General features: G+C 36.3%; 1 protein-coding gene across 2 annotated transcripts in view; it reads left to right on the forward strand.

Moving 5' to 3' along the window:
- Positions 1–1,822: 1,822 nt before the first annotated feature.
- LOC139978843 (uncharacterized) overlaps positions 1,823–22,028 on the forward strand; it is a 50,237-nt gene continuing 30,031 nt past the window's right edge. For both annotated transcript variants that reach the window (XM_071989374.1, XM_071989381.1), the window contains exons 1-5: positions 1,823–1,975; positions 15,265–15,356; positions 19,668–19,865; positions 20,410–20,499; positions 21,445–21,607. In XM_071989374.1, coding sequence (XP_071845475.1) covers positions 15,294–15,356; positions 19,668–19,865; positions 20,410–20,499; positions 21,445–21,607 — 514 coding nt within the window. In that variant the 5' untranslated portion in view covers positions 1,823–1,975; positions 15,265–15,293. The remainder of the gene's footprint in view (positions 1,976–15,264; positions 15,357–19,667; positions 19,866–20,409; positions 20,500–21,444; positions 21,608–22,028) is intronic.

The raw sequence follows: 22,028 nt of genomic DNA on the forward strand, positions 1-22,028 counted from the left end.
ATATAAGCTCTGTACATTTGCAGAGGCTAGCTGCGTAGCCAACTTATTCTGAGCCTGTCACGGCGCTCACAAGCGCCCTCACTTTGTAGGTACCTACATGACTTTACTCCCTGGTGTGTTGTCCGCGCAAAAAATAACACCATGAACAACCGAAAAGTTCTTCCTAACAATGCAAGCAGTCCACGTGTACGGTAGGCCATACGGGAAATAATTGCTGATTTAATGTCCGTATGAACTAAAAATATTACCGGTAATAATTCTATTTAATACCGGCATTAATTCTCAGCCAATCACCATGTAGCTTCATATGCGGTATTCAATAGAATTAATACCGGCATTAAATATAATTAATACCGGCATTAAATATAATTAATACCGGCATTAAATATAATTAATACCGGCATTAAATAGACCAATCACATTAGCGAATTTTGAAGCTGTTATCATGCATGCTATGAGCGAGTGTTAATCCCTCTTGCTGTAGCGGGAAAGCAGCGCAGTTATTTCTGCTGTATAAAGCAATGGCACGCATGATAGACAAAGTACAACAGGTGCGTGATTTTCGTCGAGAAGCGAAGAATACCTGTAGGTTATTGACAAATTTTGACTCCCAATCCCACACAATGCGATGTTTGTTCGCAATGCTTTGAACCGGTTTGTTAATCTTCGATGAGCATAACGCTATGCTGAGGTTCGAAGACTCCTGAATCCGGATTTATATGGTACATATACGATTTATGCGGTACATAATTCGGATTTATGCGGTACATAAATACGATTAATGTACCGCATAATAAGCATCGAGATGCGCTTATACCTGATTGGTCGATTTATGTCCGACATAATTCGTATTTACGTGGTACATAACTCGGATTTATGTCGGACATAATTCAGCAATTATGTCGGACATAACTCAGCAATTATTTCCCATGCGGCCTATACCATACACGTGCATTACAATACTGTCAATACTGCGTCTTTGCAGGCAAATACAGTTCTAGTTAAAAATAGTACCACTATGGTCAGAGCACTTGTGCCAGTCTGTGTGTATTTGCGGAAGTGATGAACAACCGAAAAGTTTTTCCTAACAATGCAAGCAGTCCACATGCACTACAATATAGTCAATACTGCATCATTGCAGGCAAATACAGTTCTAGTTAACAATAGTACCACTATGAGTCAGTACTCGTCTCCCTCAAAGCCTCCTAGCCTTGATTACGCCTTCCTTGTGTGGAAAATAATGTCTTTATTTATTAGTCTTAACTCGAATGGATTCATATCCCAATTCATACTTGGTGAATTAAAGATATCAGTTAACAACGCTATAATGACAAAGCAAAAAATGTTTAACTATACAGACGTCATGATACTTGCGGTTACCTGTGCTCGTCACTTCCGCATATACACACAGACTGGCACAAGAGCTCTGACCACAGCGGCTTCAGCTGGAAGGGGGAGGGCTGTGTTGTTCCCCCTCCCGCAGATGGGTTAATTAACTCGCACGGCACTCTAGTAACCAGGGTTCCTAACCTAAGCCCCCCCCCCCCCACACACACACACACCCTCACATCATCACCCAGCTAATGAAGTCAAGCGGTTCTAGGGGGATTTCATTTAGTATCAAACTTTATTGATTTATCGTGAGTCTCATGCTGTAAGTTTTCTGTAATTTTGCTCTAGCGCCGATACAGATGCCCAATAGAGGGTTATATACCACACAAATTTGGGTTGTAAACTTCAACTTTATGAAGTTGCTGATTGGTTAAATTCACCCTTGCGTAACTAAGACGTCGTCTGCAGTCAGTTCCGCACTGATCAAGATCTGTACAACATATATTGTACAAAAACAATGACACTGAATTTAGCGAGTACGTACGTACACACACATTACTTTCATTTTCCATCATTGCTACAACTATGCTAAAGCGGAAACAGAAGGAAAACGTACTTATGTTTGAAGTAAACTTTCGAATTGGTATGACATGTATGACATGATTACTTTTATAACTTCGATGTTATGATGTTATTTTCTAAATAGCTTTTCTGTCTTCTATGAAACGTTATAATTATTAAGCGTTTGTAACATTTCAAAATTAAGCTTAGCCTAGCCCTAGGCCTAACTGTTAGTGTTAGGCCTATTTAATTATTAGGGGTAGGACTGTAGGAGACAGAGTAATAGTTAGAACCTACGTTAGACATATGCTATGTCTAGTAAAAGCTTTTCCGAAAAGCCCTAACAACTTAGGTATATGTGCACATGGTGAGGCTATGTTTTGACCTAGTTGACTGCAAATTCTGGACATCTTAGGATAAAGGCCAGCTTAAGCTTGCAGTGCAATTGTTCATTCAATTGTAAACATGCACAATTAGAAACTTCTGAGGCCAAAGTTATGTCTAGAGCCTATATATCCAGAACAGTACAAGCGGTAGGGCAAGGCCTAGTTTGAAAATATTTGTAATGATAAGGAACTTCTCTGAGCAATTGTGTAAATGCAAAGCAATATGAAAAAAATGTCCAGTCTTCACAGACAAACTGACCAATTTGAGAGTATAACTTGAGGTGTGTTAGTAGGTTAGATTTGGCCTCTCCTTTGCTTGATGGTATCACAGGACTGTTTCGAAGAGATCATAACCTAGGTCTGTTGTCACATTTTAAACCAATACTAATAATTAAATATGACCTAATTATGATATTCATGCAAATTATTCTATTCCTTGGAAGAATGGCATTTGTAAGAAAAAACAAGAAAGCAATTTTATGACAAATTGTTATCACTTTGAACACTTTGTGATTGCAAATTAATTGAGACAATCTCCATTTTAATGTGGATGCAGGTTTTAACCCAATAATTCTCTTTGAGTTAAATCATTGACCTGATCTGTCATGTGTGTATGTCATATATGATGAAAAATATGTTGAAAATTAATAATGCATATATATGATTTGTTACAAAATTTGAGAAGAACTATAAAATCTCAGTGTGTTTGCCAAATTTTAACTTTGACCTTTCCAGCTTAATTACTGCCCTAAAAGCTCAGTGAAAATAACACTGTTCTATGCAATTTTCATATTAATAATCATTATTTATATTGAGTTACTGTCGTTAAACATTTTGAGCTGAATAAAATTCGCTAGATTTTTTAACGAGTCCGTAGATTCTACAAATTTCAATCAAACTTTGCAAGCATCAATGCACCAATCAAATCTCTGTTTTTTTACAACCGTTAGGCCTGTGTGCAAGCCTATGTTAGGTCCATATTTGAATAGTATCTTTCTTTCAGTCTTACTGATGTAGCTTGCAAAATTGTTTGATTTCCTTTCATTGCAAGGAATTAACAGGTGTTTTCAGACGTTTCCTCTGTGAAATTGGGTAAAATAGTGGACGATAGGCGTATATACAGTGGGTTACATTTGTGCAATGAACATGCTGATATGGGCGGTTGCATAAGGGCAACAGAAAATAAATTTCTTTCCTTCGATTGCGACAGCTTTTCTCCATTAAGCCCACCTGGTCAGAGTGCATTTAGAATAAGAAACATTGAATCTGCTTCGGAAGTTTGTTTTCCGAAATTCATCAGCAAACATAGATTGAGACTTTAAGCAAGAAGAAACAAGTAAAAAAAAAGAAGAATAAAAATAGTGAAAATCAGACATGAGCAACTTGAACAATATACAGTATTTTATTGACCTGCATAAGTATTGGCAGAATCTCTAATTGTACAGCTGTAAATATTTTCATTTTCTAAAAACTACAAAAGTATGTTAAATGTTGCTTCTATTAAAAAGTCAAATTCAACTTAAATATCCTTTTGAAACTGAATGCATCTTAATAGGAATTACGACGCTTTTAACGAAAGTTGGAACTGATACCTAATTTGCATACGTAATTCAGAACAGGAAACATGAAGGGGAAAAAAATCCTTGAAGTTGTCTATGTGCAGCTCTAACATTGATCTTTCCTGCTTGCTTCAAGTTCACTGTTGTCACAAGACTTAATAGCTTCAAGTGAAGTTATCTTGAAAATGGTATGTAGGAGTTGAATAAACCTTTCACCTGGCTGTCTATAGACGGATTTCTCCTTTTACCGGCCAGAAGATAACATTCCTTTTTTCTATGATTTAATTGTAAGTTACAATACTGTAGTTGTTAAGATTGGACCATAATATAGAGCAGGAACAGGGAATGATTGCATGAGTAGAGGAATCCAGAGGCATGAATGTCATATTAGCGTCTAGAGGCATACGTACATGTCTACGTCGCATACAAACATACATGTATCCTGGTGTTGTAACTATGGGCTAGTACTGGGTGTACCCGAAATCCCATGTGGGTGCGTATTCGGAATTGATGTAATCAAAAGTTGTTGTTATAGATACATGAACTCAAGTTTGAAATATCATGATCATGTCCACTTCTGTTGCTAGATCATTGCCAGCAGATCAAATAACAATGACCACCTGATGAAGCCATGCATGTGCAGCCAAACAGTATAGGCTTACTGTATGTACTTACAAAATTGCTACTAAATGACTAATGTAAATGTAATGTACCGTTAATGTTCAGGAAGATCAAAGATTCATCCAGAGTTGGGAATAAACATCATAATACTCATATACTTACTGACTGATGTATAATGTGTTTATAGTTACTTGTGCTACAAACATAATAATATATATCTACATTAGTATAAATGTTTCAATTGGTGAAGTAGGATCTGTTGTTGCCCCTGAAAGTAGAGTTCAAATCATATATCCTGTTCATTGTGTTGTAACCACAGTAATACAATAGAACTGAATTGCATACTTCACAATACAGGCTAGCATTTTTGTGAAGTACTTAGACTGCATAAAAGGGGATTTTTGGTAGAAAAACTCCAAACCAAAAGCCTGGAATTTAATAATGTGTGTCTTTTTTTTGGCTATGTACATTTTCGTGCAAAATAATTACAGGTGGCTTATAAGGTACTGTAGTGTGGAACAGATTTACCCAATAAGCTTGCTATGTCATGCACTATATATAGGCTAATGTACTTCAATCGAATCAGGAACTAAATTTATAAAGGGAATTTGTACATATTTATTGCAGATGATATAGTCAACATAAATACAAAGCAGTGGTCATTAAATTACTGCATGTGAGTGGTTGATCTGTATTGGTGGAATCATGGTATTGGCCATCAATACATTTGTTGTGATATCGTCTGTTAATTCGTTGATACACAAACTTCTCTACAATGCAGTCAGCATTTGGTGTATGGGGATGTATAGTCACCACAGTGGCTTGTACTGGGAAGAGGGGTCAATAGCCAAGCTTGGGTGTGAGTGACCTTATTATCTGTGTGAGTGAAATATTTAAAATAATTTAGTAAAATTGTTGACAATATCCTTGACTGCGACCCAAGTATAGATCTGTGTACTAAGTAATAACAGCTTCTTTGAGTAATTAATAATCAACAATTTTCTCAAACCCACCAATTATTAAGATATATAATCAGACCTGTCAACCTGTTTGACCCCAAAATAGGGAGAATAAAATTTTTCAGGGCCAAAAAATAGGGAGAACAAGGGGAAATTAGGGAGGTTGGTAATTTTCAACTGAAATGATATAAATACTCCTAAATAAGTATAGTCTACTTATGCAATACAGTGAGAGAATCATCCAATCAGTGTTTCTTGTTGTAGTTTACCGCAGCTCGCTTCGCTTTCTACAGGGTTTCTTTAGTAGGCTTTCATTTGGAACAATGAACAGTGGACTCTGGGTACTGTGACTTCATGGCTAGTATGCTAGATATAGTCCCACCAAGCTTGAGACTAGTGACCGACTGTCTGTCTTGTTCTTGCGAACTACACTGAATAGCCTTTCCTGTTCAGCATTACTGTGGGGAATTACATAGGACTAATCGTTGGCTATTTTCAGAATTGTCGCAAGTGATGAAACATTAAAAAACCGGGAGAATAGAATATGAAACCGGGAGATTCGAGTAAAAACCGGGAGTCTCCCGGTAAAACCGAGAGAGTTGACGGGTCTGTATAATTGATGAAACTGAGACACCATTTTCCTACAAATTCTGGGTTGAAATGAGTGAGTCAGTAATGAATTTGATTCAGTTGTCAAATGTTTTGTTGCCAAGACACCAAGTATGTTCATATTAATATTAATGCTACAAGCAAACATTTGGAAAACATCTTCTCTTTCCTTTTTTCTTTCACTTCTGTGTCATTAGTTGAAATTAAACTTGACTGAAATCAAGGTTAACTAATGAAAAAGATTAATGTAGTCTTGTATCACTGTCACATAATCTGACAATATTGATCCGAATCAACTCAATATTCTGCTTCTGTATTAAGAGCAAAGAGACCACAAAACACTGTAGTGCACACACTGTGATCACTTTGGCTTAATTATGTCTGCTCACACATCTATGGCTTTAAATTTGATATTCACGTTCGATCCTATATGTACACATTTACAGTATGTATGTTACATCACAATTGACATACACATACTGTACATTGACAACAGTGTTCAGCTTAAAAGTGAATGTCACACAGCATTTATCTGAACGTGCATTTGGCACTACGTTAACTTGTTTCCTTGCAGAAACGTTATTTAAGGCACATCCAGGAAGTTTGTGATAACAGTATCACAGAGCAGTGCAGAGCATTAATGTTTTCAATAATAGTTATTTGCAGCTTTACAGTACTTTCCATGTATTAATTTATTAGGAGTGTTATTAGGAGTGTAATTAGGAGTGTTAGCTCAAGTGGTTAAAGCCGGTGCCTTTCAATCATAAGGTCCAGAGTCACTCCTAGATTAATGTATGTCGTCCAGTTACAGAGTTGTTGACAATTCATAATCATGGACGTTAAATATGAGTCTAAGAGACTGACTTTGGTCAGCTTGCGGCTTTATAAGCCAATGAGGCTTCTTCGCGAGTTCTTGCAGGAGGATCTAAATTACATACAAATACATACATACATAATTAATTGTTACAGTATGTAGTATGTAACAGTGTCGATGACATTTGAAAAGTATACCAACCAGAAAAATTAAAATAAACAAAGGAAGAGGACAACTCTATAGTTTTAGTTTTACTCTCGCTATGTAGATTTGCTCATGAAATACTGTTTTTTTCCCCGTAAAATCAATCAATTGTAATAGATGATTTACAAGTCTTTTGGTTGTATCAGCTGGGAATAATTTAGATTTCAACTTTTGTGTTGCAGTTTTGAAAGCTCTGCATTTTTTTCTGTAACAAGATACTATGGTTCCTGCATGTGTAACAAAATGCTATACATCTTTGGTCTTGTATAGCAATCTGACAATTTTGCATTTAACATATATTGCGATTCGATACGGGATAAATTGTTCCCTATCGCTGTTTTTACGCCACGCAAACTAAAGAAATCTAGACTATGGCTGTCTTTAAAATCAAACGTTTGCTTCAACCAGCAGAACGATGGGTACATCTCACATTTCCATCACAGAAATATGGTCACCTTTAATGTCATTCATTATGTAGGAAATGCACTATTTCCATGTATTTCATGTGAATTCTATATCTTCATGATATAGTGTGTTACTTGTAACTTTGTGTCACTATGAGTAAAATTCAAACCACCATGTAAATATATAAAGTGCTAAGTGCTACTTGTTTATGATCTAGACATTGCTATTTACAGTTTCATCCTCCATCCAATGTGTGATTTCAATGATGGTTCCAGGCCTAATTAAATGTTGTCAGAATGGGATAACGGCAAATTGTTCTCTCCTTAGGAAGTTGATCCTGCTAAAAATTTCTGTTAAAAGCATTTCTACCTCTAAATAAAACTTCAAATTTGTAAGTTGTGTGAAAATTAGCAGCATGTAATTATTTTGCATGTTTACAGTAACTTCAAGCTGTGGTCATTACCATCTGAGACTGCATAAGACATGCTTGTATTACAAATTATATCCCACCCTCCCTCCTTCCTTCCTATTATCCTTCCCCCCCTTCATATCCTCCTCCCAGTCAACCACCCTCAACCTCGCCCTCCTCTCCCACACTATACAGAACATTCCAGCCATCACACTTTGTTTGCAACTGCTTGTATGCACTAGTCATTAGTGCTGTTATAGGTATAACCAGCTTGCATAGCCTGCCATATAGCTAGCATCCTCCATATATTTCCTGCCCTAGCTGTGAAGCCCTAATATAGAAATTGGAAAAGCAAAGGGGAAGTTGTGAAATCACCACATGGAGGCATTGTGACATCACACATTAGGTGGTATATATGACATACAACTTGTACTTCATAAGCCCAGGAGCATGTGCTTGTTGCTCATTACCTTAAAAGCTACTGTCAAATAAAGTTAATGTACAGTATGATGGGTCCAGGAATTCATGGGTTTATATCTCCTTAAGATTTGCAACAGACCTATTAAGCCATGTAAGAAGTCCAATTTAAGGGTGGGGGTTGGGGAAGGGGCCACAATCAAAGCCAAGGGCAAGATAACTTATAATTGTGAGGTTTTTTACAAGAGTAGTTGCACAAATGAGGGAGAGGGGGGGGGAACAGTGGTCTATATGCCCCTCCATGCCCCAGCATGGCTATTGGCCAGGCTAATGCTACAACCGATTAATCCCTGTAGTAGATTCATAGTTTCATATTAATTGTTTGTCATCACACCAAACGGCTGAACCTCCCAGCCTAGGCTATGGTGATATACGTCACCAGGCTTCATTCATTCTTGTATATATCTCACACTTGCCTTACAGTTATCCTATTGAATAGACGTGTGCATAAACCGGCTACCTCAGTGTTATTGTATTTTCTTGTGGTTCTAGAGTCACCACAATCCCAAAATAGAATTTGGATAAATAATGGCTACAAAAAACACATGGAAGGTAAAAACTGAGTCTCATGTCCCTGTTTTTAACCATAGTACACATATCTGTGATTTACTGATTGATTCTTATCATGATATTTTAGTGTACAATGTAGAAATATTCACTCTCTATTACTATACATGTGTACAAGAAACTACTCCAGATATTGAGCTACTAATGGATTAAGTAAGATTTTAATTATGTGGTACTTAAAATACAGTTAACATTGAAACAACCATTTGATAAATTAGGAACAAGATTTTGAGAAAGTGGGGATAACAACTCTCTTTACATACTATTAATTAATAGTCATATTGTCTGTCATATTGTGTTACAATCAGGATTGAGAGAAGAGTACGGTCAAAGCATCATGTCACATGGCTCGCAGTAATCTTGGCTATAGACGTTTGAATGTAAAAGAATATATACAGACAGAGCTATGATATAAGTAGTTCTATATTGAAGTGATGGTATACCATTAGTGACTAAAGGTCTTAAAAATTATATGTTTACTGGAATAGATGCTATATACCAGCTGGAAAAATGCAACAAACTGTGTTTGCAGACATTTATTTGAATCTGTCGGTTTATGCGTTTTTATCATACATCTACATATCATTCTACTGTAGTTTGTTTCATCAATTTCTAAATAAAGTGACATCAGATAGTGGCAGGGCAATCGTGGCAAACTTCACAAAATCGAACACTTATCAATGTAGACAGTAATGAAACACTGACCATTTATTAATAAAATATATTTTAAGGGTCATCAAGATTATGTTTACATGTCGATGATATTGTCCAAAGAGAATCCATCTTGCTTACGATCGATACTTAATCACATGTATTTAAATGAGCCTGATAGCCTGTTATCACTGCTAAGATGGCCAAGACTCTAAATTTTTTATGTTTAGAAAACCTACTGTACATTATGGATCAGACCTCCCTTTTATGAATTCTTTTTTGGCTTATTAAAACAAAAATCAATATTCTTATGTTATTTGAGTGGTGTAGTGTATTGTATTATGTCACTCTTTGCAGTTGCTGGAGTAATATTACACTTTCCAACATTCAAAGTTAAGTGCTATCCGTGTTGATTTCAAACTATGTATGTATGGATTGGCTACACAGTATGGTAGGAATTTTCTCTTTCATATACGTTGAAAATTGAAGTGGTATGATATGTGGTTTGTGGTATGTTATGTGGTATGTGGTATGTTATGTGGTATTTGGTATGTTATGTGGTATTTTGGAAGTTATGTGGTATTTGGTATGTTATGTGGTATTTGGTATCTTATGTGGTATTTGGTATGTTATGTGGTATGTTATGTGGTATTTGGTATGTTATGTGGTATGTTGTGTTTGGTATGTTATGTGGTATTTTGTATGTTATGTGGTATTTGGTATGTTATTTGGTATGTTATGTGGTATTTGGTATGTTATTTGGTATGTTATGTGGTATTTGATATGTTAAGTGGTATTTGGTATGTTATGTGGCATTTGGTATGTTATGCGTTAGTTTGAGGTTAGACAGCTCATATTATGCAGACTTCAGGGAATAATTTAGTGTTCATATTTTGTGTAGTGCCAGGTAATTTTCAAGGTTCTGATCTTTGTGTGTTATAAAGTACTATATGATGTATCCAAAAGAAAGGTATACATCTTTGGACTTGTACAGCTGTACTTTATCATTTTGCATCGCATTTTGTGATTTGATAACTGGATAAATTATTTTTTCGTTTTTGGTGTACACAAGTACAAGTACAAGTTAAGGCTGCCAGGATTGACTATATAATAATCCTGCACTATATATATCAATACAAGATTTCCAAAATGCCTGAGAACGATTACTACTGTATAACAGAAAGTTGCAAACACATTATTTTTGTAAGTTATGAATACTGTATATATATTGTCAGCCAGTAATGCAAGTACTGCGCTACATATATACACATCTCACATTTATATCAGTAGTGTCTTGTTATTATTTGCCTACTGTATATTTCCTTTTCATTTAAGGTGGATTATATTGTGAAGTGGTATTTAAATACCAGCAGGAGGTGGCTTTGTATTTGACAGCTATTGATCAATATGGCTGTTACTTGTATAATTTTATGCTTTTAAGTTAGAATTGCCTACAGCATCTGATTGAATATCTGTAGTGTCTTGTTATTTTTTGCCTATATTTTCTTTTCAATTAAGGTGAATTATATTGTGAAGTGGTATGCACCAGCAGGAGGCTATTGTATTTTCCAGCTCTTCGTCAATATGGCTGTTAATTACTAGCAGTAAATTGTATAATTTTATGCTAAAGTTAGAATTGCCTTACAGCATCTGATTGAATATCTGTAGTGTCTTGTTACTTTTTGCCTATATTTCCTTTTATTTAAGGTGATTATATTGTGAATAGGTATCCACCAGCAGGAGGCTATTGTATTTTCCAGCTATTGGTCAATATGGCTGTATGTGTCATGCAGTTTCATCTAACTCAGCTGGCATATGGACCTAGGGATGGAACAGGCTGTGGAATTGTGTTTGTTATTAAAAAATATTATAAAAGAAAATATAATATTCGATCCATATTGTGGCTGGCCCTAGGTTTGTTAAAAACAGGCTTGTTACTAGCAGTGACTTGTATGACTTTATGCTATTTAGCTAGAATTGACTACAGTACATAAATATATCATTTTTCAGAGCTGCCAACTTAGTACGGTTTTTTTCATATTTTGTTCAGGAAATCATAATGTACAAATGTATCTTAAAAGTCTTTCCCCAAAGTGTTAGGGATTTTATTAACCTGTAATAGTAATAATATATAGCCTATGCATTGAAAAGAAATGGCTGCTGCAATCATAGAACATTCTTAAAGGTAGTCAGTATAGACCCCAAATTAGCACGCTGTAATTGCTAGAAGTTTTCAGAAAATACTTTCCTGGAGGTCTTTACTCTCCAAATTGTTCTCAGACAATTTTTAAGGAACACACAAGTTGACTGAATGTCCCAGTGAGGATAAATTTCTTCAAGGTTGTAATAAAAACAGTTTAAACATTTTAACCAAAGGTGACCATATTTGAATATCTAACATATTTGGGGCCAATACAGCATACATTTAAACTGGCCTAATCAGAGTCATCCCGATGACCAGACTAAAAATAATGTTTTATCATACAGTTGATATGTAAACTATAGGAATTGGTTCGGCAGCTTGCCATGGAGCTTAAAGGGTGTGAAGACTCGCGCACAAAGAAAAATCTAATGCTGGTAATCTGAACTAATTTTCGAATGGGGTGTAACAGAAGTGTTAGACACCACCATCGATCTCAGAAAATACACACACAGCTTGCTCCCGTCGGTAATTAGACACTAGTGTACAGTCAATTCATGCAGCTGCGGTCAATACCTACAACACAGTGTACATGAAGCGATGGACATCTCAGGTCTAGATAAAAGATAACAAGGTATCACGTTTCATTACTGTCTGCATTTTGTAGGGACAAGAAAAAAACAAGCAACGGAAAGTTAACTTTTTTCAGTGGCGGCACGCGGCTTGGGACGAGTCTTCAATGCCTTTAATGCAAGCTTAAGTTTTGAGCCTACTGTATCTTTGTCAACAGCCAATCTCAGTCAGAATTAACTATTTGAACACCAGTGGCCCTAGATTTGCACATGTTACACATTGTGGTGGGTGTTCAAACAAACTTTAACAGAGTTTCTCATTTCAGTTTGACTAAAATCAACAAACACACTTGAAAATTGAAAAATTTATAACAGAGAAATGGTGAAGACTTTGTTATGTAATGCAATGTTAGTTTATAGTCATAGAAATGCAACTCTATTGATTTCTCATGCAATGAAGAAAGGTTGTTGATCATCGATCTTATGACACACAGTGCTTGGCCTACAGGGTAGGTTTTAAAGCAACTGTATCGTAGCCATGAGCTACAGTAAGTAGCATTGGTTGTCTTATCTCCTGGATGTTGGTGTCTTTACGTTCTCGGATATGTCATCTCTTCATCTTCTCTTTTGTCTACCCCTCTTCTTCTTCTCCCTTTTCTTGGCTTTTTGTTGATTTTCCCGTCAGTAATTGTTAAACTCTTTTTTGCAGGTTTAATTAACTTACATACAGATTTTGCCAAAATACTACTGTAGTTTTGTAGGAATAATACTGGTTTAAGATTTGAAAGTACTAAAGGTTGTCAGAGCAGCTATGATCTTAGGTTTAATGGCTGGGGTACATGTAAACCAAGATGGCTCCTACAGGTACTGCATGATGAATAGAGACAGGTGGTCAGTACTGTTGGTCCAACATGGCCCTAGTCTTTCAGGTTCATAAACACAAACATGAGTACTGGTAAAAATCATTGACAGATGTCCATGAAAAATTTAATACCATAATGTACGATCTATATTGTACAAGTTTATAACATTCTGGTGGAAGATGAAAGTCTCACAAAACTAGCGGCTCATACTCTTCATGACCTCTAGCCATGTGATGTTGAAACAATTTGTCATCGTTATAACGAGTCACCTCTTCTGTGAAGCGTTGAGGTAGCATATACGCCCATTAAAAGCCCCATTGACTTACACACTAAATCACAAAAGTAATGAGGTCTCTAAGTCTAGATAGAAGTTTTCACTAGCTAAATGCTACCCATCACCAGATAGCTGACAAGTTGGGCCTTGCATGGCACCATCAATTTTCCATATCATGATGATACATTTTTTTGCTATCCCAACCGGAAGTTTTCGTCACATGTAAACAAACCTCTTCACTCAGTAAGAAAAATATTTTCCTACGCTGCTCCTGGGAGGCCTAAAGGGGTCTAAAATTGACCCAATTTTCTCACCACATGTACTTCCATTCATGCTCTTCAACATGCAAGCCACAAAAAACTAGATCATGATTGATAACAGGTCAAAAAAGATGTTCTTCTCCTGCTGCTTTTTGGCCCTTTCCTGAAGGAGAACAATCAAGCGGATGGATATAGACTCTAATAGGAGTATGCCACCTTGAGCTTCATCTAGTATTACATAATCCACTGTACATCCATGTAGCAAAATGTAATGCATGTTACAATTCATTTCCAGTATTTGCTGTGTAAGCTTCTAGTGTATACAGTGGCGGAGCGTCCATACAGTCAGAGGGGGCGGATGCCCCCCCTGACGGACTCAAATGGACTGCTGGCGCCCTTTTCAGCTTTTTACCACTTTTTACTTATTCGCGATTATTTACTTTTTTATTTCGCTCTCATCTACCTATTGACATTTGTCACATTTTTTTGGCGATGACACCTATTTATTCTTCGTTTATCTGCAAATTAGCAAGGCCAGGAAAGGGTCATTTCCGGCGATCTAGGAAGTATCTTTACTCAAAAATGTTTTGTACGCTCTGCGCCAACCTGTGGTGGCGCTCCGCTTAAGATAGTGTCGAAAGCGCCCTTACAGACCATCCTCGCCCCCCTTGACCAATACCCCTAGCTCCGCCACTGAGTGTATATGTTTTGACACACACCTTAAACCATCATGACTTAGACATAAGGGAAGGAAATTCAGAAGTTTCCTTTTAAAACAGATATCAGTGTTTCCTGGTGGTCTGCACTTTACTACAGTAAAAGGTTGAAAGTTAAGATGAAAGTGTCCCAAAGTTAAAGTTATTAAGTACGTACTGTATGTAGCACACCTACAGTCAACCATTTATACAGTTTCATTACTTTCCTCACATAGAGAACTGTAATAGGTACTTACACATCTCATAGACTGTATGTTCAATTTTGCTTTAAATGAATTACATTTAAAGCAAAATTGAACATATGACAATTTGATTGTTCGTTAATATTTATATAATCTCACTCACTTGCATATTATTGTTGTATACAACAATAAATTGGTACATTAGTATTCAATATCCACAGTGAAATTACCCACGAAAGGGATTGCAGCATTGGGTTCAATCAAATCTGCAAGTCGCTGACCGAATTTAACCTTCAAAGTAGTGCTTGTGAATTTTCACAGTACATTGTTTGTTGGTTTAGTTTACACCAATTTTGAGAATTTTGTCACTATGGCAGTGTCATTGTACAGTACATATCCAAGAAGAACAGACACACAAGCCAGGATTTTTCATGATTCATTTACGATACAACAGAGAGCTCAAATGCTTGAATAGAGCTTTTGTATTGTGAAGGAAGTAAATGGGTGGAGGTAGCTGCATGGGGATGGTACGTGGTTTATATTACACATTGGCATTTTTCAAAAATTTTAAAAAATTCACAGAAATTTATCATAGATCATATCTGAGTTCTGCATTGCTTTGTTAATTGTATATGTCAGATCGTTTGTTGACAACATGAAATTATTAATTTTTTTTTCTTTCTATGGCCACGGTTTATTTCAGATTAGACTAGTCAGCAGCCTGGACCGAAGATGGAGTCAACTATTCTGCCATTGCTTCTTATGGTGCTGTCACTGAGCAATGCTCAGGATCAGGTAAGTTTATTCCTTTTTTAGTTTAGTTTAGTAGAAAAAAAAGGATCAGGAGGGACACTCAAGTCCCCATCAAGGACCATATACAGTAGGAGAGATAAAGAACTGAAGACACAAACACTCAGACCCGATTACAATGCTTACAGTGCTTGTCCAAAGAATTCTTAAACCCATTCACACTACTTGCAAGTAAAACTTTCTCAGGCAAACCGTTCCACACATTCACAACCCTATTAGAAATAAAAGTTATGCCGAATATTAATCCTACTTTGTAACTTTTGGAGTTTAAGACAGTGACCTCTGGTACAACTACTATTAGCAAACATGAAAAAGTCGGTGGAGGATAAATTGTCAAAACCATACACAATCTTGAAAACCTGAATCAAGTCACCATGTAACCTCCTAATCTCCAGTATGGTGAGATTCAACAGTTGTAACCACCTATAATAAGGAACACTCTTTAAGGAACTAATTATCCTAGTAGCCCTCCTCTGGACCTTCTCCATTACTTCCTTATCCTTAGCAAAATATGAATTTCCAAGCCTGCACAGCATACTCCAGATGAGGCCTAACCAACTGCTTATAAAGCCTAACTACTATGTCCTCTTTCAGAAAACTGAAGTTCCTCTTGATCATACCTAAAACCCTATTACCTCTTTTAGCAGCTTCAAGACAATGGTTAGAAGGTTGCAGAGATGAGTCAATGTAGATAATACCTAGGTCTCTTTCAACAAAGACCACACCACTAAGATTGTAGGTATACATTTTGGTTACTACTACCAATATGCATTACCTTGCATTTATCAATATTAAATAGCATTTGCCATCCCTGAGACCAGGAAAAAACTTTATCCAAATCCATTTGAAATTTCTCAGAATGGCTTTTGGAAGAGACCTCAGAATACAATTTGGTGTCATCTGCAAACTTCTAAGCTGTACACAAAACATCCCCGTCAATGTCATTTATATTGGCAACAACAACAAGGGACCCAAAACAGACCCTTGTGGAACCCCACTAGTAACGTCCTACCAAGAAGAATCACAGCCTTTAATTACCACCCTCTGTTTCCTATTACCAACTTGAAGCCAATTCTCGATCCAAGACAGGAAATTCCCATTGACACCCATACTCTTCAGCCTAAGTAAAAGACGCTGGTGGGGAACTTTATCAAAGGCCTTCTGGAAATCCAGGAACACACATCTACAGACTTCTGCCTATTTAGTGAGCTTGTTACATCTTCCATAAACTCAAGAATATTAGTGAGACAAGACCTTTTTTGACAAAAGCCATGTTGAGACTCTCTGATCAAAGACTGACTGCTGAATTGACTGACCATAGACTTTTTAACAATAGACTCCATGACCTTAAAAACAACACTAGTGAGACTAACAGGCCTATAATTACAGGGCTTAGACTTATCACCCTTCTTGAAAATTGGGGAAATATTAGCACATCTCCAGTCCTAACCTTCATTCATAAATTTACTAAAAACTAATGAGAGTGGAACGCAGAAATGGTGGGCAAATGTCTTCAACAAATACGGATGGATTGCATCAGGTCCAGAAGCTTTAGAAACATTTAGACAAAGCAGCTCCTTTAAGACAACCTCATCAGAAAATAAGACCGTATCCAGTTTAGGACCATCACTTCCCCCCTGAAAATCTGGAATACTACTCATATCTTCCCTTGAAAAACTGCACAAAAGAGTTGTTCAAAAGATCTGCAATATCTTGACTATCAGTAACTATATTATCTGCCTGTGGTGCCCTAAGAGAAACAATTGCATCTTTGACTTTCTGCTTTGACCTGACATAATAAAAGATGGCCTTTGGTTTATCCTTAATATTTAGGGCAAGGCTACTTTCGAAATTCAATTTTGCATCAGAGGTTTAAGCGTTCTACCCATAGGCGTGGGAGGTGGGGGGGGCTGGGGGGGCTGCAGCCCCCCAACCAAAACTTTTGGTGAAAATTTGGGCAATATGCTGAGAATTTTTCGGGCACCTAGTGAAAGAATAATAATTTGCAATGTGTTTTTCAATGTGGTTAAACTTATATTATTATCATCATTATTGTTGTAACGACTTCCCCAATAATTATAACCAATATGGAAGGGAAATAACACGGAAAAGGTTTGTCATGTGATGTAAAATGTTATTGGCATGTGATGTAATAACCGATGAACGCCTATTTAATATGCACATATGCACATGTACGAAAAATTTTGGTTATATTTTTCGGGCAAGTCGTTACAGCCCCCCCAAATCAAATTAGGCTCCTGCGCCTATGGTTCTACATTCAGCTGATGAATTTTAAACTTGGCCAAAAGAGATTCAGAATTAGTCCTCCTAAACAACTTTCACATTCTACAATTTTGCCTAATTGCAAATCTAACTTTCTTATTCATCGAGGAAGGCATACTGCTTTTACGATGACGATTCTTCTATGGAACAGGATTTTCCATAATGAACTTTCAGCTTATCAGCTATTAACCAAAATAACTTATCAGCCAACCAAATCCAAGATTGAGAAGCACTCATACTGTATCTCGAAAAAAAAAAATTAATCTAATCAGTGTACCCTTTAGTAAAGTTTCAATTGCCTCTGTATCTGATCTCGAATCAGGGACTTTTCCCTTGCTAACAGAATTTACGACTTTGCAAACAACATCAAATGCTACTGTAGTATATCATGGTCGGTAGTTCCTAGTTTACCTAGACCCTTCAAATCAGCAACATTGCTTGGATCAGAACTCAAGACCAGATCCAGGATGTAATCCCCCTAATAGGGAAAGTAACATACTGATGTAAAATGCAATCTTACACAACATCTAGAAAGTTACTACTCTTCCTACTACTGGAACCATCTATCCAATTAATGTCAGGAAAATTAATGTCGCCCATTATAACAACACCTGTAGCAGCCTTTCTAATTGAATCAAACAGCAAGAAAAATCTTGGCATAAAGTTGTATTGGTCCCAGTGGTGAGTAACACGGCCACAAAATTGTAACCGCATACTATCTCTTGGGCAGATTTTAACAACTGGCTAAAGAAAATTGCCGGTGCTTAACAAATCTACAAGCTAAGATAATGTTTTCACTGGCATTTTCCAGAATATAACATAACCACAATTGCTATACAGGTTTTTGAGAGTTACCAAATAATATTTGATGATAACACAGGACTTAATTCTGTTAATTCTTTACCACCATTATGTCCAAAATGCCTACTAGCAGAAAATTACCAGTGTTTTTTGTCCCCCTTTGCTTTTTTTTTTTGATTCGGCAAACAACAACTCCACCACCATTTAGCTATCCTGTAATTCAAGGCCTGCCAACACAACATGCAGATGTAAGCATTGAAAATCGATGGATATGTACAGTAGTTATGGCAACATTTTGTCTCCTATAGCTGCCCAAAATCACAGTATGCATATGTATGAACACAATTGCAAGATAAAATATTGGTACTCAGTTGCATATAATAGTGTCATATGCAATGTACATGAACTTGAATGCTTATTATGCTGGAATTGTATTCAGAAGCTCTCAGAATCGGACGGATTTGGAAGTGAGGGGAAGTGATTGTGATGGGTTACAGTAGGTGGGGAGGTGAGCTAACATGGAACCAAGTTTGGTGGGTACTCAGATTGTTGTGTATGGTTTGAAATGGAGACAGTCAAGAATATATACTGTTTGTTCTGGTTCTGCCAGATTCAACTATTTTCTCTGGTTCACAGAATGTTATATACATAAAGAGCTCGGAGCATGTTTCTACACTATAATCCAGTACTTCAAATTGCATTTATCTAATTCTATTCCCCCTGATTAGTTTTAGTAACAGACAAGTTTACATCATGCATGCATTGATCCTGTTGTAATGTCCAAGGTATATGCAGTCGCTGTATGCTCTCAATATCCATACATACTGTACATGATCCTTGGAACTGTAACAGCCATGCAAGCAGGAAGAATTTCTCAGAGAAGATTTCAATAGTACTGTATTAAAATTCTACTTTTTTTCTTGACTTTCACCAATCATTTTATCTGTAGCTGGAACACTCAGCCTCTGGGATTTTACTGTTTAATTGATACTAAAGTTTAGTTAAAGATAATAGTGTCGATAATCACAGTGACCTTAAATATCAATTTTCTGCTTCAACCATATTCTGACATTACCATTTTAAGAATCGAGTCGACACAATTGTCGATATGCTTCTTTATTGTTGTCGATTAGAAATCTTTAATTTCTCTGAAAGATGCTTAGTACTTGTCCATCCTCTTTCTTAATCGATTTGTTCTCTTTAACTCTGCAGAACGTTTTTGCTAGAGCCGTTTGCGGTAACTCAAGATTTTGTTCATCGAATCCAGTTGATTGTGATCCTCAGCAGCTGGGTGATTGCAATGCCTTTGCATCTTGGAAGCTTTCAAGTGATGGTACAAAGTTAGAGATGGGTCTGTATGCCCAGACTAGCAGTTATGTTGCTTTTGGTTTCTCTCGATCTCCCAGTATGGTTAGTTCATCAAAGTTTCTCACAGTTTTCTTCATTCTGTGATTCATGTAAAATTGTAACTAAAGGTAACCTTGCTCAAGTTTTCTCTGTTATATCAATGTTTTCTTCTGCTCTTGTTAAATTGTTCTCTAGCTGTGATAAATCTGGCAGCTGATACACATAGGTACTATACACATGTTACATTTCTTCTTATTTAACTAATTTTTTTTTTATTTATCTTTTATTTTTATGAGTACCTTGTACATTTGCATATCAATAGGATCTAAGGGTCTATACTGTATAGGCACATTTAAGACATTTCAGTATCTATACATATTTCGATATGCTTCAGTAGGATATTGATGGGAAGGATTATAACTAAATTAATTATATATCTGGGAATCTATAAGACTCAAAGTGGATGAGAGATCAAATGTGTTTGATGTATAGTACTGATGATGCATCAAAGGTGTATATGAGGTGCACAACATCAAGGTCAACCCTGACTATATAAGTGACTCTATAACTTGATGGAATGTTTTTGCCTTTCAATTAATGCATATAGTTCGATACCGATGTTTATGCTTGCACAACCAACAGTGAAGTCATACGATCACGAAACAATGGTGTTTATGGAAATGAACCTCAAACCCTGGTAAGACACTTCTAAGGTGAATGAATGTTGTAAAAGAGGGGATGGTAAAGGGTCAAAGTGGAACATGTTGTCCGGTTGGGTGTGCCATGAATGATAAGGGGAGAAATTGCTTTGAAAATATCATTAAGTACCTCGCAGAGGAAACCTTTCATGAGAAGTTATGTGTTACTTTGGTCTTACTTTAATAATTATAACTAATTCAATGTCAGTTTACATATATATCTGAGTGAAAGTGAGCAAACAATGAGCCTGCAGATAAAGCAGCATTAGGCTGTGATATTAAAGTTTGAGGAAAAGAAAATGTGGGTGCTGCAGTGTGATGCTCAAACATCATAACAATGCAGGCCATTGGCTTGACTTAAAGTTTTATTCCAAATTATAGTGTTAGTTTGAGCTTGCTAGCTTTTATTCTGTGAATGATAGCATACTATCAAAATAATAAAATTGATGAAATAACTGTGTATTAACCTTCTTTTTGTGAGAAAGTCTATTTTCAATTATACTTTATACGGAATTTAATTAAGTTATTGACAAACTTGAAAGCTGTGTTTTAGAAAATAAACAGAGTAATAAAATATGTGGTGACAGTTGTTTTAGTCTCAATCTATTTTCTTGGGTGAAAATAATTAATCTTCACTTAAATAAATAATTACACTTTAATAAATAATTAATCCTCACTTAACCAACACCGGTGCCTTTCAATCATAAGGTCCCCGGTTCGATTGACTCCCAGATTAATGTATGTCGTCCAGTTACAAAGTTGTTGACAAATAACAATTCATAATCATGGACGTTAAAAATGAATGTAAGAGACTGGCTTCGGTCAGCTTGCGACTTTGATAAAGCCAATGAGGCTTCTTCGTGAGTTCCTGCTTGCAGGAGGATGTAAAATACATATATACGTACAAACTTTTTCATATTTTCTTGTCTTCATTTTGTCTTCAGATGGGTGTTAGTGATGATGTAACTGTCGTGCAAGAGAATGGAGTGGTTCATTGCCAGTTTTCCAGAGCTGTTTCTGTTGCTGGTGACGTGAACTTTTTTGATCTTTCTGATAGCAATGGCTATTATGTCATTATGGCATGGGATGGTGGATTAACCCGAACCAGTGAGTATTACCAGTAGCATTGAAAGGGACTAGATAATGCAGAGCAAAATGGTCAGGATTTTGTGTCTGGTTGTCCTTTTAACAAGGCCTGGATATTAACTTGATATCTGTTTTAAAAAGTTTAAAAAAGTGCCATGATCGAGCAGGGTAAATAATGGATTGAAAGCAAATAAAAATGTTGAAGAAATGCTAAAAAGGCGTTCTTACAAATCCATTTGATATTTATTTACTGCGCAGTGCGCAGTAATGTTCATATTTTTTGCTTGTGTTTAGGATTGGTGTTTGTTTTCATTGTGTAGCTTATTTTTGTTTCTTTGAAGGGCTGTGATATTTTGTAGAGCGCTCTATCAAATACATAGTAATAATAATAATAGTAATAATAATAATATCAATATGATACAGAGAAGAGAAGAAACATGTG

The sequence above is a fragment of the Apostichopus japonicus genome, chromosome 2 (assembly GCF_037975245.1).
Source record: "Apostichopus japonicus isolate 1M-3 chromosome 2, ASM3797524v1, whole genome shotgun sequence".
Lineage (NCBI taxonomy): Eukaryota > Metazoa > Echinodermata > Holothuroidea > Aspidochirotida > Stichopodidae > Apostichopus > Apostichopus japonicus.